Source organism: Columba livia, chromosome 13, assembly GCF_036013475.1.
Source record: "Columba livia isolate bColLiv1 breed racing homer chromosome 13, bColLiv1.pat.W.v2, whole genome shotgun sequence".
NCBI lineage: Eukaryota > Metazoa > Chordata > Aves > Columbiformes > Columbidae > Columba > Columba livia.
In genome coordinates, this window is record NC_088614.1 from 3,320,612 (window position 1) to 3,342,528 (window position 21,917).

The following is a 21,917-nucleotide window of genomic DNA, read 5'->3' on the forward strand; positions in this document are numbered from 1 at the left end:
TGGCACTTCAGGAGGTTAAGTGACTCCTTTAAGGAGCAGAAGAGTACAAAAACATAGACCATGGGCAGGTCTGCAGTTCACAGCCCTTCAAAACTGTGGTGACTTGTGACTCCGGGACAGAAAAACAAGCAGAGAGGTTTTGAGGGGGAGCATAAGGAAACAGCGGCAGCAGTAAACTTCATAAGGATTAAACCGGATTTGATTTTAATTATAAAAAGGTTTTCTTGCAAGGCCACTCCCATGAGAGGTGTAGAAGGAACACTTAAACTGAAATTAAGTTCTGACAAGAACCAGGTACTGCTCAGCTCCCGGGCTGGTTCTCAGTGTCACATTGATGCTGAGCTTGGGGTTTGGGTTAACAAAAGCTCCTTGTGTGCTCTTCGTTTTGGAGGTGATTTGGGTGGGTTTTTGCCTTCTGGTCTTCCTCTCTGGTTGGTAATGAAAGCATGAGAAAACTAAACTATTGATGGCACACAAAAGTGTGACCACCAATCAGGACATGGGGGGGCAGGTAGCAGCTTGGGAAAATGGAAGCAGGAAAGGTCTTTTCTGAGTTTAATTTTGAGTCTTTTTGTGATCTTGTGCTCTGCACACTTTTGCAGCCAGTTTTTTTTTTGTTTACATCGAAATCAGCATTTTTAAAGATTTTTTTAATCTTGTATAAATCATAATTTCTGTCCAAAGGTAAACAAAATTGCTTGATTTGAGACTACTTGAACAGAAAACAGTAGCTAAAACCTGAATACTTTTAGAGCGAAGACTGTAAGTCTGAATAGTGCCTATGTCATTTGATTTCTTGTGTGTGTAGTGAAGAGGTTGGATTCAAAGGTGATCTCAACACATTCAACTTCATGCCCTCTAGTTTGCAAGGCATGTATAGGCTACTCAAATGTTCTTTTTGCCTTACAAATAAATGAAGTCAACATTTCAGCTGCTATTTACAATTTAAAGCTGTAGCAGCTTCTAAAATTGAAGCTTTATTTGGAATCTTATGTCCATATGTACCATGTTGAAAAGTTTGTCCTGCGTCTTGATATTTCCCAGTGAGCTCAAAGCTGAGCCTGCAGTGGCGGGTGGCAAACCTGCAGGCTTCTTATGCCAGTTTTTAGGTTTTCCTGAGTGTGAAGAACTGTCTAGTAAAGCAGAAAAAATGTGGCTTTTAAAATTTTAATTAGATAGAGTTTGTGCACCTCTTTCTACCCCTTTCCAATTTTTAACATGAGGTAATTTTATACATGCAAATGACAGTTACGGTTTGTTTTCAACTGCGTGAAGCTGTAGCGGGCAAATGTAATTGTGTCTTTAATTTTCAAAGCGTGTGGTGCAGTTTGCATTTATTTCGATATGGGGGTTGTTGGCACAGATATTATTGCTTTGTGAGCTGGATGGCAGCACCTGGACGCTTTGGGCTGTTCTGTTGTTCACCCAGGTTGGGTATGATGCTCTCCTAAGTGGTGTGGACTTGGATTATCTGGGTCTGCATCTGCTTGCTACAGCTTCACTTGGTCGTATTTGTGTACTGAGCTGAAGTTAGCAACACAGTTTCTGTGGATTAGTGTAAATTCATTTGAGCTGCTACAAAAAAGATATATTTTAAGAAAACCACAATAAAAGTTGTTGTGAAAAGTTCAGTAAATTCTGTGTGCGGCATTTTTTTCTTTTGTGGTTGAAGTAGATTTCATTTCAGGTATTTTTTTCACCTTTTTTTTATTACAGATTTGAATTTATAATTCTTAGCACTGTGATTACAGAATTCTAACGTTCTGTATTTCCAGGCAAATACAGGCTTGGATTTTATTTGGCCTCTTGTTTGGCTTTTTAATCATGTTTTCGGTTTTAGCAATTGCTCATGTTTAACTTCCTTTGTGACTCACAAGGCCTCTAAGTCAGCTGCCGTCTCATTAGAGAACTTGTTCCTTTCCAGGCACTTTCTGAAATAATCCTTCCCATTAGAAACGAACTTACTTTGTCTCACTAAAAAACATACTGTTTCTGTTGTTTGACTTTGACCACTGTATTGCAGGATTTGATTCTGCATGTAAACCTGAGCATCTGAATTGTTTTACTGTCAGACCACCAGACTTCCACCAGACTGGCCTGCTTTTAGGACAGGAGCTTTAGAGTATCAAAAGAACAAAACGTATAGCGAGTAAGGAGTAGTTTCTGAAATGGATGGTTAGAAATATAAGTTCTTAGAGCATTCTTTTTATTTGTTTTTATTACGCATAGAGAATTGAAACAGGCCTGAGTAATCAGAATAGAAGTACATTAAGTGGGGTCTTTTCAGGATAGGTTATCCAAAATATTAAATTTCCTATATTAAAGTATTGGAAAGAGTGATAAACCCTGCATTTCAGGAATATGTAGTTTCCCAAAAACTTCAAAGCGAATACATTTTAATTTATACACTGAAAAGTTCCTTTGCAATCATAATTTAACACTAGAGAAGGATATTATGCATAGACAAGTTAATACTTCAGTAGAGGAACAACAGTTTAAGTATGGTCATAAATGCACAGGTATACTCCAGAGCATCTGCCTTTTTCAAAGTATTTATTCAGCCACTTTTTAATCTATTTTATGTACTAATTTGCCATGGTAGGCCTGTCAGTAGGTACACAATTAAGATGCTTAGGTGCATGGAGAGGAAGAAAAACATAGAAGTTAGAAGGCAATGTTAGATACTACAAAGCATGATTTTAAAACAAGAATAACAAAAAAGGAGATGTAAAAGACTGATTGTTTGTCCATTTAGTCGAAATACCTTTTGAACCAGAGGGTTCTGAAGCAGGTGAATGTATTTGGGGATGGAGAAGAGGAGGCGAGGAGCGGGAAGGCCCCTTTAGATTTGCTTTAGCAGAGCTTTTATTCCAATTTGCTTTTGTCAGATGAGAATCTACATGAAAGCAGGGAGAAGAGAAAGAATTTGCAGATCACGCGTGTCAAAGGGTTGGATTTTGCAGCTTGTGGTTACTGGAATTGTAATGTCCTATGCAGATTCTCCAAGGCGCAAGGACTGAGCTCGTGTTTCATGTCACTGGATAAGACGCCTCTTCTCTACCTGTCTGTCCGCTTTTGAGATTTCCGTTCTTCTAATTTGCCTAAATTTGATCAGTGGTTTATAAATTACTAGGCTCTTGGTATGATAAATGCACAAACTTGTATGGCATGCTTGTATAGCCTCATTTGTGTTGGTTTGTTTTCTTTTCAAAGTAAGCGGGATAAAAATTGAACAGTTGTCACTTGTAGTTTAATGTGCATTTATAACTGTACCTGAGAGCTGAAAAGCAACCTAGTTAAACCTTTCTTCTAAGTCTTTAGTCAAAGAATGTGTGATTATCAAAGACCGGCTTTGTAATAAGGGCCAGAAGTCTCCCCTGCTCTGTGAGGGACAACTGTTCTGTCACCTTGGGGCAGGTGTATGTAGTGTATCTTGGTATTTTGTTTTAGATCAAGCAACTTGGGACAGAGACCAGTCAGGCGAAGGTATTAATGATGTGTTTCCTTGGGACAGGCAGTGAGTTTGAAACTGCAGTGAGCAAACGTAGCTCCGTGTTGTTAGGGAGGTTAATCCGCAGCGCGTTAACTGCCCGGGGGCGTCTGATGTGTCCGGTGGTGAAGCGCCCAGTGGGGTGGAAATGGGCTGCCACTTTGCACTGCCATTTTCAATTTCAAAATGTGGGGCGTTTGCTGGACTGACAGGGGCTTTAGGTGGCGTAGGGATGGTTTAGATTGAGGAGCATTGAGGGAAAAGGCCACTGGTGTCTGCCCAGCTCCTTTTGCTAATTTTCCCTTCAGAGCTCTATAATACAGAAGAGCAGTGGTGTGGGTCAAACATTGGCATTTGCCATCTTTACTCATATCGCTGCTACCTCTGCTTTGCAAAAAGATGGCAGATAGTAGCAGGAGGACTAGAAAATCTTGCCCATGGTAAGTTTATACTGGGTACATGTTGTTGCTATGTGTTACATTTTCAAGATACCTGATGTCTGCAACCTGGGAAGGTGGAATACTGAATCCTTCTCTTCTAGAATAATGAATATGTGTGTGTGAATTTTCTTCGTGGTGCTTGTTCTTGCAGTTTTTATAATAAATATTTGTATCTTGTTTCTCTTTTTACCAAAGCCTCAAAAAATAATCCCAGGAAAATGTCTGAAATTATGATTTACCTTGAGGAGGGGGAGAAGAAAACCTAAATTACTCCAGAGGAATGTCATTTAGGGCTTTCCTGTTGTTCGCTTCCACTTTGTGAAGTGGTTTTGTTTTCAATCTTCAAGTTAGGATATAAAATATCTTATTCTTGTATTCTTTTAAGGGAAAAGATGAGTTTAATAGAAGTTTTCTTTCTGTTTGAAATAAGAGGCATCCAAAAAAAGACATGTATCAGTAGTTTGGTCTAAAGGAAAGCTTAGATCTTTAAGTACAGTAAAAGTTATTTTTAGCATCCCTCACTGCACTTTATATTTACATTTAATATCTGTTCAGGGAGTCCCCTTACTTTGGATTTAAAATATAATGCAAAAATAAACAGAATTTAATCTTGTGAGAGAATGCAAGGTTTCCTACAGAAGAGAACAAACGTACAGCTTATTCTGGGTTTCTCCAGTATCATTACTCCACAGGTTCTTGAAGCAGCACTTACTGGTGTGAGAAATCACTTTAACTGACATCTGTTTGGTGACAAAAGGCTAGAAATTAGTGCCATTTCAGTTAATGTTATATTTTTCTGGATTCTAAAAGGTCATTTAAAAAAAGTGTTGGGGAGAACTGTTCTCTTCTCCTGCTTTGCAGGATTCCACTCCCCACTGTTACAGCAGCCAGCTGGTGTTACCTGTTAAATACAGGTTTTCTTGTAAAAACAAGAGTGTGTTCCAGCAGAAGCTGACTTATTTATCCCTTCTAAGAATGTCTTTGATGATATGAGATCTCAGTGGACCAATGTATTTGTAGGGCTTTATCTGGGGGTTTTGAACCCTAATGACTATTCTTTTTAAATCAGAAGGATGTGTATTATTTTCTTGCCTACAAGTCTTTGGTGAAGTATCGTACAGATTTATTTCCAGCTGCTCGCACAGGACTTGTTTCAAACTGTGAACTGAAACCTGACTTTCCTTTTATAGAGTACTGAGTTAGGTCAGCTCTTTTTTAAGGAGCCAAATAATACTGAAAATTGCAAGGTGAGATTGGTCAAGAGCACAAGGAAGAGAGTAGTGGAGCTTTTTTGTTCAAACATTTTGACCCTTAGGATGGGTATTAAAGGCTTTAGAAAATCTGCAGAGGTATGGCATGACTCTGACGTTGGTCTGAGCCTGGCAGTTCAAATCTATTGTGCATCCACAATGCTACTTGACTTGGATATGATTTTTTTTAATGTATTAGAGGCCACAGTTTTCTCATGTTTAGCGGTGCTTCTACTGGGGAAAAAAAGATAAGCGCTGCATTGGGCTTAGATCAGTAGAAGTGCTCAGTGTTACCAGTTTTGCATGTGAAAAACAGGACCCGAAAAGCTTTGCTGAGGCAACAGGTTTTGTTGGCATCACGTGCCATTTCCCAAAGAAAAATTCACCGTTACAGGCTAGAACCAAAGAGAAGTGGGTACGTGATGGGCTCGGAATACCGAGCCACTGCAAACTGTCACACATCCAGTGCTTCAGCTCGGCAAAGCAAGCATGACAAAGTCCTGAATTTCTTTTATTTCCTGGCAATTTAAAACACTCCCAGACCTAGTACCTCCTTTAGGAATCACAGTGAAAGTTGCACGCAGTTTTTATACCACTATTAAATATTCAGAAGAACAATCTGACTGTATTTGGCACTGAGCCCCAAAAAACTGTCTTCAAAGCAAGCCTTCCAAATGGAAGTTCCCGTGTGCTGTGGGGTCATTCTCCAGTATCTGCTCACGTTGCACACTGCCTGGATGCTTCTTCCAATAAATAATATGGCAAATCAGAGGCTTACAGGTTAAGAAGCCACTACTAGTCACAACTATGATATCTTATCGCTAATTTTCCCCACTTCTATAGCTATTATTACTGGGTTCCGTAGCGTTTAGATGAGAAACCAACACCCTGTGTAGAGTGTGATGCGCAGAGCAGGTGCGTGTTTCGTCTGTGCAACATGACTAATTTAAGGTTGCTGACCTTTACATTAATGTTTTCATTTCCACGTAAATTTGACATTTGGTCATAAGTTTGGTGCTAAATGCCTTGTGAGGTACAAATCACAGTAAACAAATTTACATTCTGAAGTGACTTATAGAGATAGCAATGTGGCAGGGCTACAGTTCTATGGTTGTTAGCTGTTCATTTATCAACATCACAGATGACAAATATGGAAAATGTGGGTTCCTCCCCCTGTATCTTTTTCCTTCTTTTCAATCTATTTGTAACATGTCTATTTTAATTTGGGTTAGGTTTCACCTAAGTATGACTTGAGATTCTGTATCCCGTAAACTCTGAGACATTCATTAGCTACAATAATAAGCAAGAAAAAGAAGGAAGAGTATTATCAGCATATTGAAAGAACTGCAGTTTGGAATGCTTCATTGGCTCTTTTAATAGTTCCATATACACACCAAAGAGAATGGAAAAATAATGGAACCCCATGGATCTTCATTTGCCAGTGCTTCTGGCGTTGCAGAGCAATTCCAACAGATGGTGTGGGGCAACTGTTGAACGAGAAAATCAACAGCAATTCAGAAGGAAATCTGAAGTGGGGGTGGGGGGAGAGAAGGCATTTTTCTGGAGAAAAGAAACCCTGTTGCATGTTGAGGTGATCGTCCCATCAGCTGTGCAGAAGTAGCTCAATTAACCATGGAAATCTTATTTCAGTCTATCATCTAAAGGAAATCACTTCTTTTGCTGGGATGGCCATTTGGCAAAGGAGATTCCGTTCTGTGTGCATGTGGGTGACACATTCGATCATAAAGAACCTTTTACAGATGGACTCTGTCAAGGGTGTGAGGGGTTTTTTTTTTTAATAGGTACGCTTCTTGATTAGAAAACCACCATTTAAAAAAAATCGCTAGAAGAATTATTTATGCAAACTATTCTAGAGGAAAAAAGTTCTGAGTACTAGAATGGAATTCAGAAGTCACCGAGTTGAGTTCATGTATTTTTTTCAAAGTTGTATTCTTAAATACAGTTTTATAATTCAAAGGATGAATGGATAATCCTTTAAGACTTAATAATTGTAGCAGCATAAAAGCAACGACGGCAGTTTTCAAATTTTGATGTGATTATAATGTGAAAAACTGAGAGGCTAATTTGGGAAAAAAAAACCTATTGATTATTATTAGTTATGTGATTCATTTATTAGTATTACAGTTGTGATATTGAGACTATTCTGGTGACTTGACATGCACAAAGGGATTCCTTGTTTAGTAACAAACATGGACAAAGATGATGTCGTAGTGCATGAAGATCAGGTTTCCAGGTTAATTTTAGCGACTTTCAGTGCAGTTGATGTCAAGGTCATCTTGATTTTTCCGAAGGACCTGTTAGACCAGCAAGACCTTGTTATGTTCTCAAGGTAATATGTGCATCTTCCTGCAGGTGTGTGCTACTTCCAGGGGAAGTAAAATAATCATTCAGAGCATGGCAAATGTAAATTTTAGCTTTCTACTGTTGGAATAGTTGGGGTCAGAATTTACTTCTTAGTGGTAGGGAGTGTTTGGGTGAAGAGATCTACAAATGAAAATCATTATTTTAAAAAGTGCTTTATATAATTAAATCAGGAATGTGTGACTCATTAAAATGCCAGGGAAAAGCATTACTTGTCATTCGAGTGTATCAAGAATGGATGCAATTCAGGAGAGATATTTAGTCTTAAACATTCTGTGCACGCACAGAATTGAATGTAATACTCCTCTATCATGAATGGCCATACCCACTGTAAGAAAGGTGTTCTTGCAGCAGAAGCAACATTTTACTTATGGAACAGACAAGGCACTGTTTGGGAGGGTTTTCTAGAAGATGGAAGTTTTTTCTGTGCTAAACTTGCTTTCTTCTTGGGGCTTCCTTTGTAGTAATACGCAGAGGATGTGACTAAGCTATTGGTTGTTGTGAAGCAAATTAAAATGGGCTTAGGCCTTCAAGGGGACAAAAAAACTCAACAATGTCTGTAAGCCTTGAGGACGGTGATTTGTTCTTGCTGTGGGAAGTAGTCATGCCAGTGAAGGTCTTTGAAGACATGTCCTATGCAACCCACAACACAACGTTGGAGGAATTCCTTTCTGTGAAGAACCTACCCAGCAAAGTACTGTTAGCTATTGGGAGGACTGCTGGCATGATTCTGTGTCTCGATATTGTCTGGTGACTTGATTGCTTTTTCACTAGCTTAATTAAGATATCATTCAGATACATAGTGTATGTTTTGCTTCTGCAAGACAGTATATCATATCCTTTTGAATACAGCCGAAGGGACGATGCTCCCCTGGCTGCTGTGAATTGGGGTACATGTGGGAAGTCTGCAACTGCTGTCCTGCCTGTCCGACCCTGAGCGTTTCTTAGGGCCAGCTCTTCCACGTGCACAGCGGTACGGCCTCTACCTGCTGCCGTTCCCGGCTCTTGCAGGCAGTGGCATGGAAGGGACACGGTTCCTGCCATGTCCCCCCTGCCCGCGGGGTCACAGGAGCTTGTTTTCAGTGTGCATGATGATTTATAGCCTTTTAATTATTTTATAGCCACACTGTTTTGGAGGCATGACATGCTTATCAGAATAAAAGACCTCTGCTGAATTAGATTACTTTTGTTGCTTTGGTTGCTAAGTACGTGCAGATATTGTCTTGTGCAGTGCAAGCGTGTTTCTCGTTCTTCTAATCTCATAACATTTGTGTTGCTTTCCAGTTTTGTTTTTTTTGTGACAATGGTGACTTCCTGGATGAAGGTTTCATTACAGCTTTATTTAGCTTCAAATGTGGCTGGTGCCTTCCTGCATCTCCATGAATGTCATTTCCATATGGTTAGAGATTTCATAGCAAAATTAAAAAAAAAATACATTCTCTGTTTTCTAACGCGTAGCTTACTGTTTGTGCAGGGCAGGAGCCATAACTTAGAAGCAATAGTGTGGAGCAAGAAGCAGAGGGTCAGCCTGAGGAGTTGAAACATTGAGTAGCCTCGTCCAGCATACTCACAATTCTCCAGTAAGAAAGCAGTAGAAGTTGTTGAGGAATAACTTGGGAGGCAGCTTTGATCTGTGAGGAAATGTAGCCTAAGAAACTTTGTTTTAAAGGAATAATCTAGGAAGATTATTCCAAAAGAGTTATGGAAAACCCACCATTTCTATATTGCCCACCTAATTACTGGGCATTGTTTGTTTGTTTCTGGCCCAGGAATATTTAAAAACCTACCAATTTGTTTTTAAAATCCTCTAACTGTACTGGCTTTAGTAGTGTTGGGCTCAGAACTGATATTATAACAAGAGTACGTTAGAAATATTTTTGTTTAGCTGATCTCAAAATGCAAAATAGTACATTTTTTAGCATTTTTACTAAGTTATGAAATAATAACCCTAAAAGATAAATCACTGCAATTTGTTATAGATACTGTAACTATAGTATAGAAGCGTCTTATCTAGAGTTCTCAAAAGTAAAATTAAAATCTAGTAATAATCCTTGTGATTAAGTTGTGTGTTTGCAAAAATATCTTTGGAGTGCTGTTATTAAGAGAAGAATTATTTTAATGTACTGGGACCACTAGTGTTTTCCATAGGCAATTAACATTTTGAAATTAATCTGAAGTGTAAGGCCCAGTCTTAACAATCTCAAAATCCTTGCAGTATTTTAAAATTTCTAGGGAAAAGCACATATGTATCACAAGGTAAAGGTATACATACATATTAAGAAAATAGAAATTGAATCCTGATCTTCTTTCTTTAATGGGCATCTGAGAATAAAGGGTGTTGCTAGGATGGAGCTATGCTGTCAAAAGCTTCTTGGTTTTTTAATAACCTTTCACGAAACCTTATCATATCTTATTGTTGGTTTCATTTGATAGGTTGACAATACATATTTTAAAGCTTGCCTGTTGTACAATATCACTTTAAAACAACCTGGGAGCCGAGTTTGCTGCGTCGCATGGGACGGGGAAGCTCCTGTAGGTCTGGGCAGGGGGCAGAGCGATAAAATCAACCTAAGTTCTTCCATTTTCTGTGGGAAGCAGGGAAGTCTGTCAGCAGATGCTTATACGATCACTGCTGAGGGCTTACAGTAATGAATTTGGTGTCAAACAAAAAATGTTATGAAGTATTTTGGAGAGCGAGATGAGTGGAGGTGACAGGCAGCTGTCGGTCTGCCCTCCTGTGCCGCCCCCAGGCCTGTTTCCATGAGGCAGCCAGAACTGCAAAGTCGCCATGAATTGAAGCCTAAGACAGAAAACCGCTGAGTTTCCCTGATTTTCCGCTTTGTGGAGCGGCGGGAGCGGAGGGGCAGGAGGAGCAGGAGTTAATGCCGGTACCGCCCGGCGGGGAGAGCGGCCCGTTGGGGGTTAAACTGCGGAGCCTGCTGGAATAATAACGGGTAGCACCATCTGCCGGCCTACTTCCGCGGAAGGAGCCCGTGTTTTTAACGACATCTCTAATATTCACGCTGATGCATTTTGATGCTTTGTGCGTTCGTTTCTTTCCCCGCTTTGTTGGGATCTGGCGATCGGCGGCCGGCCGGCGCTGAGGGGGGCGCGGGGGTCAGGGGGGAGCCGGGCCCCGCGCTGCCCGGGAGGAACATGGTGATAAATCACTATGTGTGTTTGTGGAGCCTTCTGCATCTCTCGGCTGCGGCTCGCTAAATAGGCCATTTAGCAAATCTTCTCTCAATGCTTTTCTCTTGAGCACCGCCTGGGAAAGCAGAGGGCAAGCCTTTGTCTGCCGCCAAAAATGTCTTCAGTGAAGAGGCCAAGAGGAAGGGTAAGTGGAGGCTGAATGAGTGGGAGGAGGAGGGGTTCTTCGGGCTAAAAGGCTAATGGGATTGAATAACCTTCCTTATTACTGGCTGCTGCTGCGGGAGCCGCGCTGCATCGCCATCTTGAGCTGGCGGCTGCGGTCCCGGCCGGGGCCGGTTTGTTATTTATTTGTTATTTATTTGTTATTTCCCCCGCTCGGAGCGGGTCAGTGCCGGCGCTGCCCGGCCCGGCTGCGGCTCCATGGAGCGGGTGCCCGGGACCGGCGCTGGATGCGGCCGCACAATGTGCCGGGAAATGCCCGCTGGCTTTTCTGAGGGCTGGAGGCAGAGGCGTTACGGGTGAGAACGTAACACAACTGTTATCTGCTGCTGGGTTTTTCGGTTGTTGGTGTGGTGGTTTTTTGGTTTTTTTTTTTTTGGTCTGTTTGAATAGGAAATTCTTTCCATTCCTCAAGGGGGGAGGGAAGCAAAAACATGTCTTCTGGCCGCTTTAAAGAGATCATCTGAATATTGCGTTCACTGTAAACAAGTCTGCGTCAATCAAGCGGTGATTAAAAACCTGCAAATAAAAACAGATTACCTTTTCTAACTAAGGCGCTGACTTTGTGTTGATATAAATAACATAAATATTGTTTTCTGGTACTTAAATTCATATAGATCTATGTAATTTTGGTTTTCGTTTTATCTTGTGTCTGTTTTTTAACCTCGATTTTGTTGGAGCATCTCGTCGGTTCGGCACTGAGTTGGTCTCGTAGATCTCGCGTCTGCTTTGAGGTGCCTGGCCCGGGTGTCCTCCCAAAGGCCGAACACCGATGCTGTTCCCTTGGGAGATCTGAGCTTGGTCACATTTTGGGAGAACATGTATTGGGGATGCTGGAGGTGTGTGGCAAATGTGTGGGAATGCTTGAAAGGTTAAGGATCAGGGTGTCTAACTACAGCGGTGGAGAGAAGGCTGAGAGAATTTTAGAAGGGTGGGGTTTTTTTACTGATTTTCAAGTATGTGGATTGCTTGTGTAAACCCACAATTGATACAGTTATTCTGAAACCCACACCATTCAGGGGTATAAACAGAATTCCTCCTTTTTTGTGTCTGCGTGAGTCCCTCCCAGTTCATTTTTTTTTTAAATGCATATACGGATCAAAAGCATTGTTACTTTTTTGTTCAATAAATCTTTATATATTTTTAAAATAAGGCGATTTCACATTTTGTCTCTTGCTGCAGCCTCCTTCCTCCAAGAAGACTGATGGTTCAGGATCATATACTAAGTTGCAGAATACCCAGGTGAGGGCAATGTCTGAAAAGAAGCAGAAGAAGAAAGCAGATTTGGAAAGTAAACAAGAGAAGGCAAATCGCATAATATCTGAAGCGATTGCAAAAGCAAAAGAAAGAGGAGAGAGGAACATTCCACGGGTAATGAGTCCTGAAAACTTCCCCAGTGTTTCAGCTGAAGGAAAGGAGGAAAAGAAGGGTAGAAAAGTTAAATCCAAACCAAAGGACAAGGAGAGCAAAAAGCCGAAAACTGGTTCCTCGTCCAAAATTAAAGAGAAAACAAAAATTGGGTGAGTAGATTAAAATGTCTTCTTACTTCTCTTCAGACTGTAACTCCTTGATTAAAATGAAAACTGCTTACTGAGGATAAAATGTTCTCTCCACTGCCTACACAGAATTCTTGCTGATTAAGTCCATGTGTGGACTCTCTCATTCAGGAACAAGAATGCTCTGTTTTCTCTTCAGATAAAATCATTGTAGGACTGTCCTTTTGAAAGGAATTATTTTAAATTCATATCCTAAAATATTCTGTACTTACTTTGAAGCATAGACGGGACCAAAGTATCTTTCATCTAGTGTTGTAATCTGTTCCGACTCCAAATTAAGTTTATCTGATATTATAAATGCCATCTTTATCAATCTTGGCATGTATCTTCAATACAGTGGATATGATAAACTGCACAGGGAGAAACTGGAAGCTTAATGAACTTGTTAGCAAGTTAATATTCTTACAGATATCACATGTATCAAAAGTAAAGTGCATATTGGAAGATTGGTATCGTGAGCACTTTGTAGTCCTCGGTCACATCAATTTAATCTGTCCTCTTGAAAATCGTGTGGACTCAGCTGGGTGGATACCTCGGGGTAAGGAGCTTTCAAAGGCATTTGGTGTCACCAAGCTCCAAGGATGGAGCAGGTGGCAGCGCTGACTGCAGCGCTGACCTGGTGCACCGGGCTGCTTTTAAAGGGAAGGCTGGAATTTCCAGCATTAACCATGTCACTTGGGACCTGAAATGGAATCTTAGCTACAGTCTGATCTTGATTTTTTAAATCTGTGCTCTTTTTTGCAGTAACGGAAATATTAACTGGCATCTCTCTCCAGATTGAAATGTCTCATATACATATGCATATTCTCATGTATATGGAGCAGAAATGAATGCTCTTTTAATCAGCCCATTTCTCTGCATTTTCTTTCTTTTCCCCTTGAAATCAGTGCTTTTCTTACATGTTCAAAGTCAACAGCTTCCTTGAGAAGTTATCCCATATTATAAAGGTTACTACTCTAAACTCACCGTGATTTCTAACCTGAACTTTCATGGCCTTGATTTCTTTCTCTTCTGGTTATGGGATGGCGTATAGATGCCTCTCATAGTACTCCATAGAGCACTGTTTGGTGCTTCATGTTATTTTTTCTCCAGCTTGTTTAAAGAGGGAATTTGGATACGTGCTTCCAAAGTTGATTTCACTTTCATGTTTCTGAATTTATTTATGTTATATAATAGACATTTTGTGGGTCTGTCTAACCAGAAGACTTACACACTGTTGTTTAGCTGCTGTCAGTTTCTGCAGCTTTATGTGAATTGCCCTGAGTGTGCTTTTTATCAATGGTTAACCAACCCTACCAAAGTATCATCCTCATGATGTGCTACATAGTTCCCATAATATTTTTTAGTATTTTTAATCAGACAAGGGAAATAAGCTGTTATTTTATAGTTCTAATTATTGGTTTATACTTCCGAATTCAGTTTTGTGTCATCACGCAACGCTCAGCTGTGTGCAGCAGAATCAGTTTTCAACATCTTGTGAGGCACCATCAGTTGAGAAATACACATTTTTCAAACTGTTTTTAAGTATGATATTTGTGTTTCATCTATAGTGAAGCTGGCAGAAAGACTCCCATTTAATTATGTATGATCAGCTTTTCATAATTTTACATTGAGCTGTGGATGTTTGTTTTCCTGTTATTTACCAGTTTAATCAACTAATGCCCCAGTAGCACCCTCATTAACTTAATCATGCTGCCAGGTATTAATTTAACTACGTAGGACACACAGCTAAAGATGTAGCAGTCAGATCCTGTTAAGGGACTGTGAAGAGAGTCTTCTAGGGGCACGTATTACAGATTTTACAGCATTTATGGATTTTGATGGACAGCAGTAGATCAAATGCTTTGAGGCATCCACATACTTCATTTTGGTATCCAGGCAGCTTCGTGCGTTATGTTGTGTTAGCACTATTGTATGTGTTTATATAAATACAATATTAGCTGTTTAGCCCTGAATATACTACAGTGGTTTTGAAGAGCAGTAATTGCAAGGCAGCCTTGATTATATTTTTTAATAAATAATCCTATCAGACTGTTTTCTGTGCTAATGTAACTATTGGTCTTACGTAAGAAGAATAGAATCACTATACATGTCATTTCAAGGGTGGTTAAAGAAATTGTGTGATTAATAAAATTGTTTTATTAGAGAAGAACAGAATTAAGTCCAATAACCAATAAAGGTTCTAGAAGGCTAAGCAACCCTTCTAATGGTTTCCTCCTATCTTACATTCTTAGGAAAATATCTCTTAATGAATCTGAGCACATCCTGGAAATTACTGTTATGTCAAAAATAGGATTGGGGTTTTAAAAGTGTGGGTTGCTACATTGATTTTTGTCACTTATCTTAAAATAAAAAAAACTCTGACTGAATCTTGGGAGAAAATTTAGCCATGCTAAAGTAATACCTTTAGAAGACAAGTGCTTTATTGGGCAAGAAGGGGAAGAGAGGACCTCAGTTCTATGAAAAATCCTGGTTTTCTCTTGGAAATAAGGATCTTTGAGATGTTGAAATTTGGAAGAGAAAAATATTGTTTGTTTTTTTCTTTTTTACCCCAATAAGGAGAAAAACTTTAAAAATAGCAAAACTGTATATATGATATTGCTTGCATTTAAGCAGGAAAGCAAACGCAATGACAGTAAGAAGTCCCCTCGTGATTAAAAAGATAAATCAACAATTTCCAACTATTATAAACTGTTACCATCTGTAGTTCTTTTATAAGTCAGACTCATGTTTCAGGTGACTCCAGTTGGATTTGCAGACAAGTATAGAGCTTAAAGAGTAGAAATTATCAACAAAAATATATATATATTTATATATATTTATATATATAATGACTGTTTGGTTTTAATATGATCTTTCACATCTCTGCTGGCATCAAACACAACCCATCCAAAATAAGCACAATTGTACCTTCTCTAGTCCAGCACTCGAACAGCAACCTCTTATTTAGATTGTGATCCTAAACTTTGCTGGGGTCTTACAAGGATCTGACGCGTCTGTGTAGCCCGTGTCCTGTATCGCTCTTGGGGAGGATTTGCAGTTTGATAAGTTCTGCATTGCTGGTCTGGCAGAGCTGGAACACTGGTTCCTCAACAGACCTTGGTTGATCTGCCCAGTAGCCATCAGGTTGGAAAAACAAGTGTGCTTTTGGATGTAACACAATACGGCTTCTACAGAAATCGAGTACCCCTCATGTAGGATCAAGAAGAGTTTTAACTACTGTGTCTTAAATGAGGGGATAGGATGATTTTTTTGAACCGTCTTCTCCTTGCTGGTTAAACACAACTGATGTGTCTTTGGGGCTTGGTGTTAACTGTTTACATTTTCCGTAGTGATTCCTCTGAGATCTACGTGTACAGAAAAAAATACAGCACGATTCCTTCCCATTTACCACTGCTAGTTTTAAATTACTAGCAGTTACTTTCCAGGCAGGCCGTAGTTTCTTTGTAAAGGTGAGAATTAAGGTTTTAAATGCTGACCTGTTGAAGTCAAAGCTATAATGCTGTTAATTTCAGTCAAACCGTTTAGAAGTGTTTTCAGTAATTAGTAAGGTTGCTGTGCCATAAGCATTGGTGAAGAGAAATGAGTAAATTGTTTTATTACCAAGAACATTGTAAGCGTAGGACAGGAATTATTTGAACTAGAAGAATGCATGTATAATATATTTAGCGTTACCAAATTAAGCAACTACTTTGCTTTATGTATTGATTACCGATCAAGTTAATTCTTTAAAATTAACTTACTTTACAATTTTTCTGAGACCTGCAGAACCACTTTTTATATCCTGGCTATTTACCAAGGTGCATTGATCTTTAGGAATCTATTTAAACCTTCAGTATTATTGCAGAGAACTGGTTTCCATTTATAAGCTTTTTCTAACTGATTATAGTTCTATTTCTTCCATTTAAGGTGATGAATATTTAAGCTAAAAAGTCTGTTTCTTAGTACTTGATATGAAGGGCAGAAAAATTATGAATTTCTGAGCATTCTGTTGTTCAAAAAAGTAGATTGGCATTAGGTTTTATAGTACTCAATGTATTCCCACCTACTCAAACATGAAATTAAATATCATGGCCCTTGTGAAAAGCAGCAGCTCTGCATTTGTGATGTAAAGGGCAGTATCATTAGAGTATATTGGGGATTTTATTTTTATTTTTTTTTAATCATTGTATAGTTTAAATAAATAAATCCCCCAAATCCTAAGAATTGATAGAAGTTTGATTCAGGGGGTAGCCCTTCAGTTCAAAACTGCTGTTATCAGCAATGGCTGTATCGGTTCATGTGCTAAAAGAACAATGGTGGGTTGTTTGTTTTTTTTTTTTTAAATTAACCCTTGAATTATGTTGCAATGAATCCAGCAAGTCCTTTGTGATCCTCTTCACTACTCCAACAAGTAAATATCCTTGTTGCCTTGAAGTAGGTCTCACGTGTACTGTTTACAATACGGGGCATTTTTAGGACCCGAGACCCTGACAGGCAATCTTTCTATGATTCCTTGTTGATATGACCCTGTTCAGGCGGTTTGAAGCCTTGGTACTCTCGGTTAGAACTGGAAGTGGCACAGGCACTGCGAGTTGGTTGTTGTGTTCCATGTCAGTCGGGCAAATGTTGGTTAACAGATCGATGCTTGAAGGGGAGAGATCTCCCCGAATCTGTTAGATCGTCAGCTCCTTCTGCCGTGATGAGAAATGGGTCACAAATTCCAAATTTGATCATTCTTCTGGGATGCCTCTGCATGCACTGAGCTGTGACTCCTCGGGGAAGGTTTCTCTGCTCCCACATTCTAGTTTTGACACCTGAGTTAGGTCTAAGGGACGTAATAGTGAGTTTCTACTGCGAAGTATGTGCATGCAAAATAGTGTGGTCCTACCGAATAAATAACTAAACACTACTTGTTCTCTTACATTATTATTCCAATGTCATATGAACTTGGAATGGCCGTTGCTTCCAGTAAGACTACAGGAGGGTTTTAAAAATCTGTGCACAATCCTAAAGTTATTAATTTGAAATATAACAGGAGAAGGAGACAGTGGTTGATGTTAGCATCCTAGTATTGTTTATTAAACATATGCTAAAAGAATAAGAGCAACTGGTTTTGTGCCATTAATATAACTCTCATTCCAAGAGGATATACTGTCATGTCAAGGAAATATCTGCTTTGTATTTTGCTAATAGATAAGATTTTTAGTGAAGTTTTTAGTGATAAATACTAATAGTGTTCATAACATAAGCGTTTTATTGCTAGTAATATAACAAATATTTGGGAGGTGGCTTTGGACACTAATAATTAGTTACCTAGCGTTTCTCTGTATTAGGAAAACAGAAGTAAAATGATGTATTAAAGGTGAGAATTGAAGGCCAACGATACTTACTATTTCTTACATGCTTAATACATATTTGCTGTCTTTCTTTTCCTCTTTCATACTTCTCATGTTCACTGTTTGGAAGGCTTTGGAAACTGTTCTTTGCAGCTTTAAAGCTGTTCAGAGGTCTGACAACTCTTCCCTCACATTCTCTGCTGTCAAACAGAAGGGGGATGGAACATTCTTATTGGTGCTTCATTTATTACAGTGAAGTTACAACATTCCTCAAATAGTGGGTCCTGGTGATCTTGCTGGTACTTGTTCTTTTCATTCTGTGGATCTAAACCATGTTCAGATTCTCGTGCTAAGAATTAGAAGTACTAATGGCTCATGAGATGGCTTTTTAAAAAACATTTCCGTTGGTATAAGTTTCTTAAAATCTTCAGTTTGTGGTTAGAGAAAAAGGAAATTGATGTTGAAGAAATGCACATTGTCTAATTGTTAGAGTATTTCTAGATGTTATGTAATAAGATAGATTTTTAAATTTGAAAAGGCAAGAGAAGGTGATATTGGAATGGGGTCTAGTGAGATTATTTATTCTGTGTCTACAGTGTGCTGTTTCCTTTTCATAGAAACAGAATAGATAGTTTCTGTTCTGAACAGTTTGTTTCGGGGTGGAAAAAAGGGATTTTAGCCAAGGATCTTTATGCTTTCATGCAGAAATTTATAAACTGGCAAGAGAACTTGTTATCTGAAGGAAAATTTTCACAGAAGTGATGCAGTTTACAAGCTTCTGAAAATCATTGTTTTCACATAGCAGACTTTTTTAGAAGTTCTTGGCCAAAATACGAGCAGATTGCATTTTTACTAATAGAAATGCGTGACTTTAGCACCATACTGTCGTTCAGCAAGTTCTGATAGCAAGGAGCGTTGTGGTTCTGGGCACTGGATCAGAAAAGTGAACCCGTGCGTTTATTCCTCTCATTGGCACTGTCTTGAAATAGAGGAGGAAACATTCTGATCTGCGACATGGAGAGATGTTAAAACTTCAGGGAGATGCTTGTGAAGAGAAGTACTGGGGGTAGGGAATTACAAGATCAAGATAAGACAAAAGCTGTCAGAGAAATGGAACAAGATGTGTCAGACTGCAGGGGCGAGCGGGAGGGGAACACAGGGCAACTGCAACTGCAGGGACAAAACAGTGTGCAAGGAAAGATGCAGTTAGAGCAACCTAATCAGAAAGTAATCCCATGTTCTAAACCAGAACGTCCTTAAAATCCTCCGCTGTTGGCTGGGTGCCACTACAACCCATAGTAAGATAGTTATGGCCTTCATGTTGTGCTGCTTGAACCCAAAAGGAACCTGAGCGTGATTATTAGGCAGTAGCGCATGAAATGAGGATGAACTATGGTTGCACGGATACAAATGCTTAACATAGCAATGTGCATTTATAGAATCATGGAATCATTTCAGTTGGAAGAGACCCTCAGATCATCAAGTCTAACCATAATCTAACTCCGACACTAAACTAGGACCCTAAGAACCTCATCTAAACACCTTTTAAACCCCTCCAGTGATGGTGAGTCCACCACTGCCCTGGAAAGAAGCATTTTAATGATTATGAAGCAATTTAATCTACCATGTCACAACGTGGTAGGTCAAAATTGGGACTGGATTGCCCGGGGAAGCGTCAGCCTCTGAGATAAGCAGGACTTGACTGGGCTGAGCAACATAAACCAGCTCTGAAGCTGGCGTTGGTCAGGGCCCAGGTTTCCTCCAGAGGCACCTTCCAGCTTGACTTAGAGCTCAATGCTTATTTGATGAAAGAACATTTAGTAACCATTTTCTTCATTGTTAGTAGTCTTGTTCATTTAAAAAATCAGATGTGTGTCACGTTCACAATCACCTCTGTGTGCTGTACATGCAGCATCAGCCCTTTAAAGCCTTTGCTCCAAATCAAAGAGAAAACTTGCTCTGTAAAATCACGCAAGAGGCTCGTGTGCTGGAGCAGTTACCTCATTTTCTGTTAACATGAATCTGGTGATGAGATACTACAGAAAAAACCCATATTTTAGGACAGCTCTTTGTGATTTTATTGGATAGTTTGTCATCATTCTGCAATTATGCCACTGAAAACATATTTGAAGAGGACTATTAGGCACATTTCAAATATGAAAAAATAAATGTTTTGACACGCTTTAGTTAAAAACAAATCAGATGAATTGATATTGTGATTTACAAGGTAACCTTTAAATCTGAACAAAGAAATAATTGGTGCTTTTTCATTAGAATGTGACTAATTTAGTTAGCGCAGTGTTGTTTTTTAACATATTCTGAGAGGCTCTAAGATCTCTTACAGATTATTGGGTTGTGAATACAGCTTCTCTTTTTTACTTTTCTTTTTAAAAAGGCAAAAAGTATTTGTGCAATTCCCTCATTTTTGTCATTATAAGACTTATTCAAACATCCCAGTTTTGTGTGTCAGACAGCTTTGAATGATTTTAGATTGTTGTCCACAGCTAATATTTTTAGTATTATAAAAATAAGATGTATTCTGCAGTGATAAATGGTTTGTGATAAATCATTTACTGTCATCATCTGCAGATGGTATTTATGCAAACTTTGCATAGTTTGCCATTGTTGATTAGTTTCAACGTTGGATTTTGCATGTATAGGTTTAAAAATATGTATGACACAGAGGTGTTAGCAATAGTAAGGTAACTGTTTGCCTGTAAAGAAGCTCAATAAGAGTAGTAGAAAATATTATCTACTGTAAATTTATAGCTTTTTGAGACATATTTTTCATTTTTCAGGCAGTGATTCTTCCGGAGTTTCATATTGAGAAGAATACGGGAATTGCTAGTGGATGTGGTGTTACTTTTAATCTTGAAGTTAAGTAGTCTAGTATATGACATTCCCTTAGGTGTTGGTTGTTTTTTTTCGAACAGAAAGCTAATCATCACACTGGGTAAGAAGCAAAAGAGAAAAAACGAGTCTTCAGATGAATTATCCGATGCTAAGCAGACTCCGCAGCGGCCATTGAAAGATGAAGACTCACAGGTAAGCAGTCAGACTTCTTCCCTTTTAAATTGTATGTATTTCTACGGGTCTTTTTCCCCCTCTTTCCAAAAAGCTGTTCTCCTTTTGACCCAGTGACAGTGACTCTCTTACAGCTGGAATCCTTACCTTGACAGCTGCTTTTCCCATTTGAAAATGAGAAAATCCTGCAGGTCGGAGTCCCTTTTCTGTGCTGGAACACCAGTGCCCTGCTTGTATCTGTTGTGTTTCGGTACAGAAATCCATAGATTTGAGACTGTAAATACCCATCACTTGAGCTGGCAGTTGGACCTTGTCCTGATTGGGGCTGACTTTGTGGGGAAAGTGCACGGTTTGCCCAACAGACAGGACGTCGATCAGTGCAACTCACTCTTCGAGGCTTGTTTCCAACTTTAGTATTTTTTCTGAGCTGTGCTGCTGTGGAAATGGGAAGAGTTGGTTTGTGGCAGCGTTGGACCCGCAGGAGTCGGTCAGTCGATCAATACGCGGACAGGCTCAAGAAAGAATTGCAGTGCTGGAGTCGCTCCCTGCAGGAAAACCTCCCATGGGACTTTCTTTCGGAGCTTTTCCCAATAGATTGCCCTGGTATTATAGTAGCATAGGGTCATAATTTATAAAACTTAAGCATGAAGAAGTATGAGCTGTTGGTAAGAGTTTATATCCTATTTATGGCTATGTTAGTAACAGAACTATAACTTTCTTGCTTTAGGGCAAGCTCCATTAAAAGTAAGGTTATATGCTGGAAATGCACAGGTTTTTATCCTGTGGCAGTTTCATCTGCAGAGATTAAATCAATATTCAAAATAAGGCTTTGTTGTGTAAAAATTAATTGTTGTTTGATAATGGTGTCAGAAAACAATTATGTGATACTGAATTGACCTTCAGTATTTCACAGATAATAACTCTGGGAGGGGGAAAAAGATCAGAAGCCATTTCACAGGATGACTTTTTATTAATTTAAGGGATAGTTTGTCTTAGGTAAAGGTTACGTGGAAGGGAGCATGAAATTATATATTTGTCAGGGAGTTTGTCCTGCTACAGAAAGTCCATTCAGTACAGCGAAGGAG

The 21,917-nt window shown here is 39.2% G+C and overlaps 1 protein-coding gene across 8 annotated transcripts in view; it reads left to right on the forward strand.

The window, feature by feature from the left end:
• Positions 1-21,917, forward strand: part of CHD9 (chromodomain helicase DNA binding protein 9) — an 88,580-nt gene that overhangs the window by 25,521 nt on the left and 41,142 nt on the right. For 5 of the 8 annotated variants that reach the window (XR_010465890.1, XM_065028648.1, XM_065028651.1 and 2 more), the window contains exons 5-7: positions 10,825-10,899; positions 12,117-12,454; positions 20,742-20,853. Coding sequence is in view for 7 of the 8 variants with exons in the window: in XM_065028648.1 (XP_064884720.1) it covers positions 10,825-10,899; positions 12,117-12,454; positions 20,742-20,853 (525 nt within the window). In the remaining variant the exon portion in view is untranslated. Of the gene's footprint in view, positions 1-10,824; positions 10,900-10,986; positions 11,234-12,116; positions 12,455-20,741; positions 20,854-21,917 lie in introns of those variants that run through there. The other 3 variants (XM_065028653.1, XM_065028652.1, XM_065028654.1) reach the window with 2 other exon arrangements.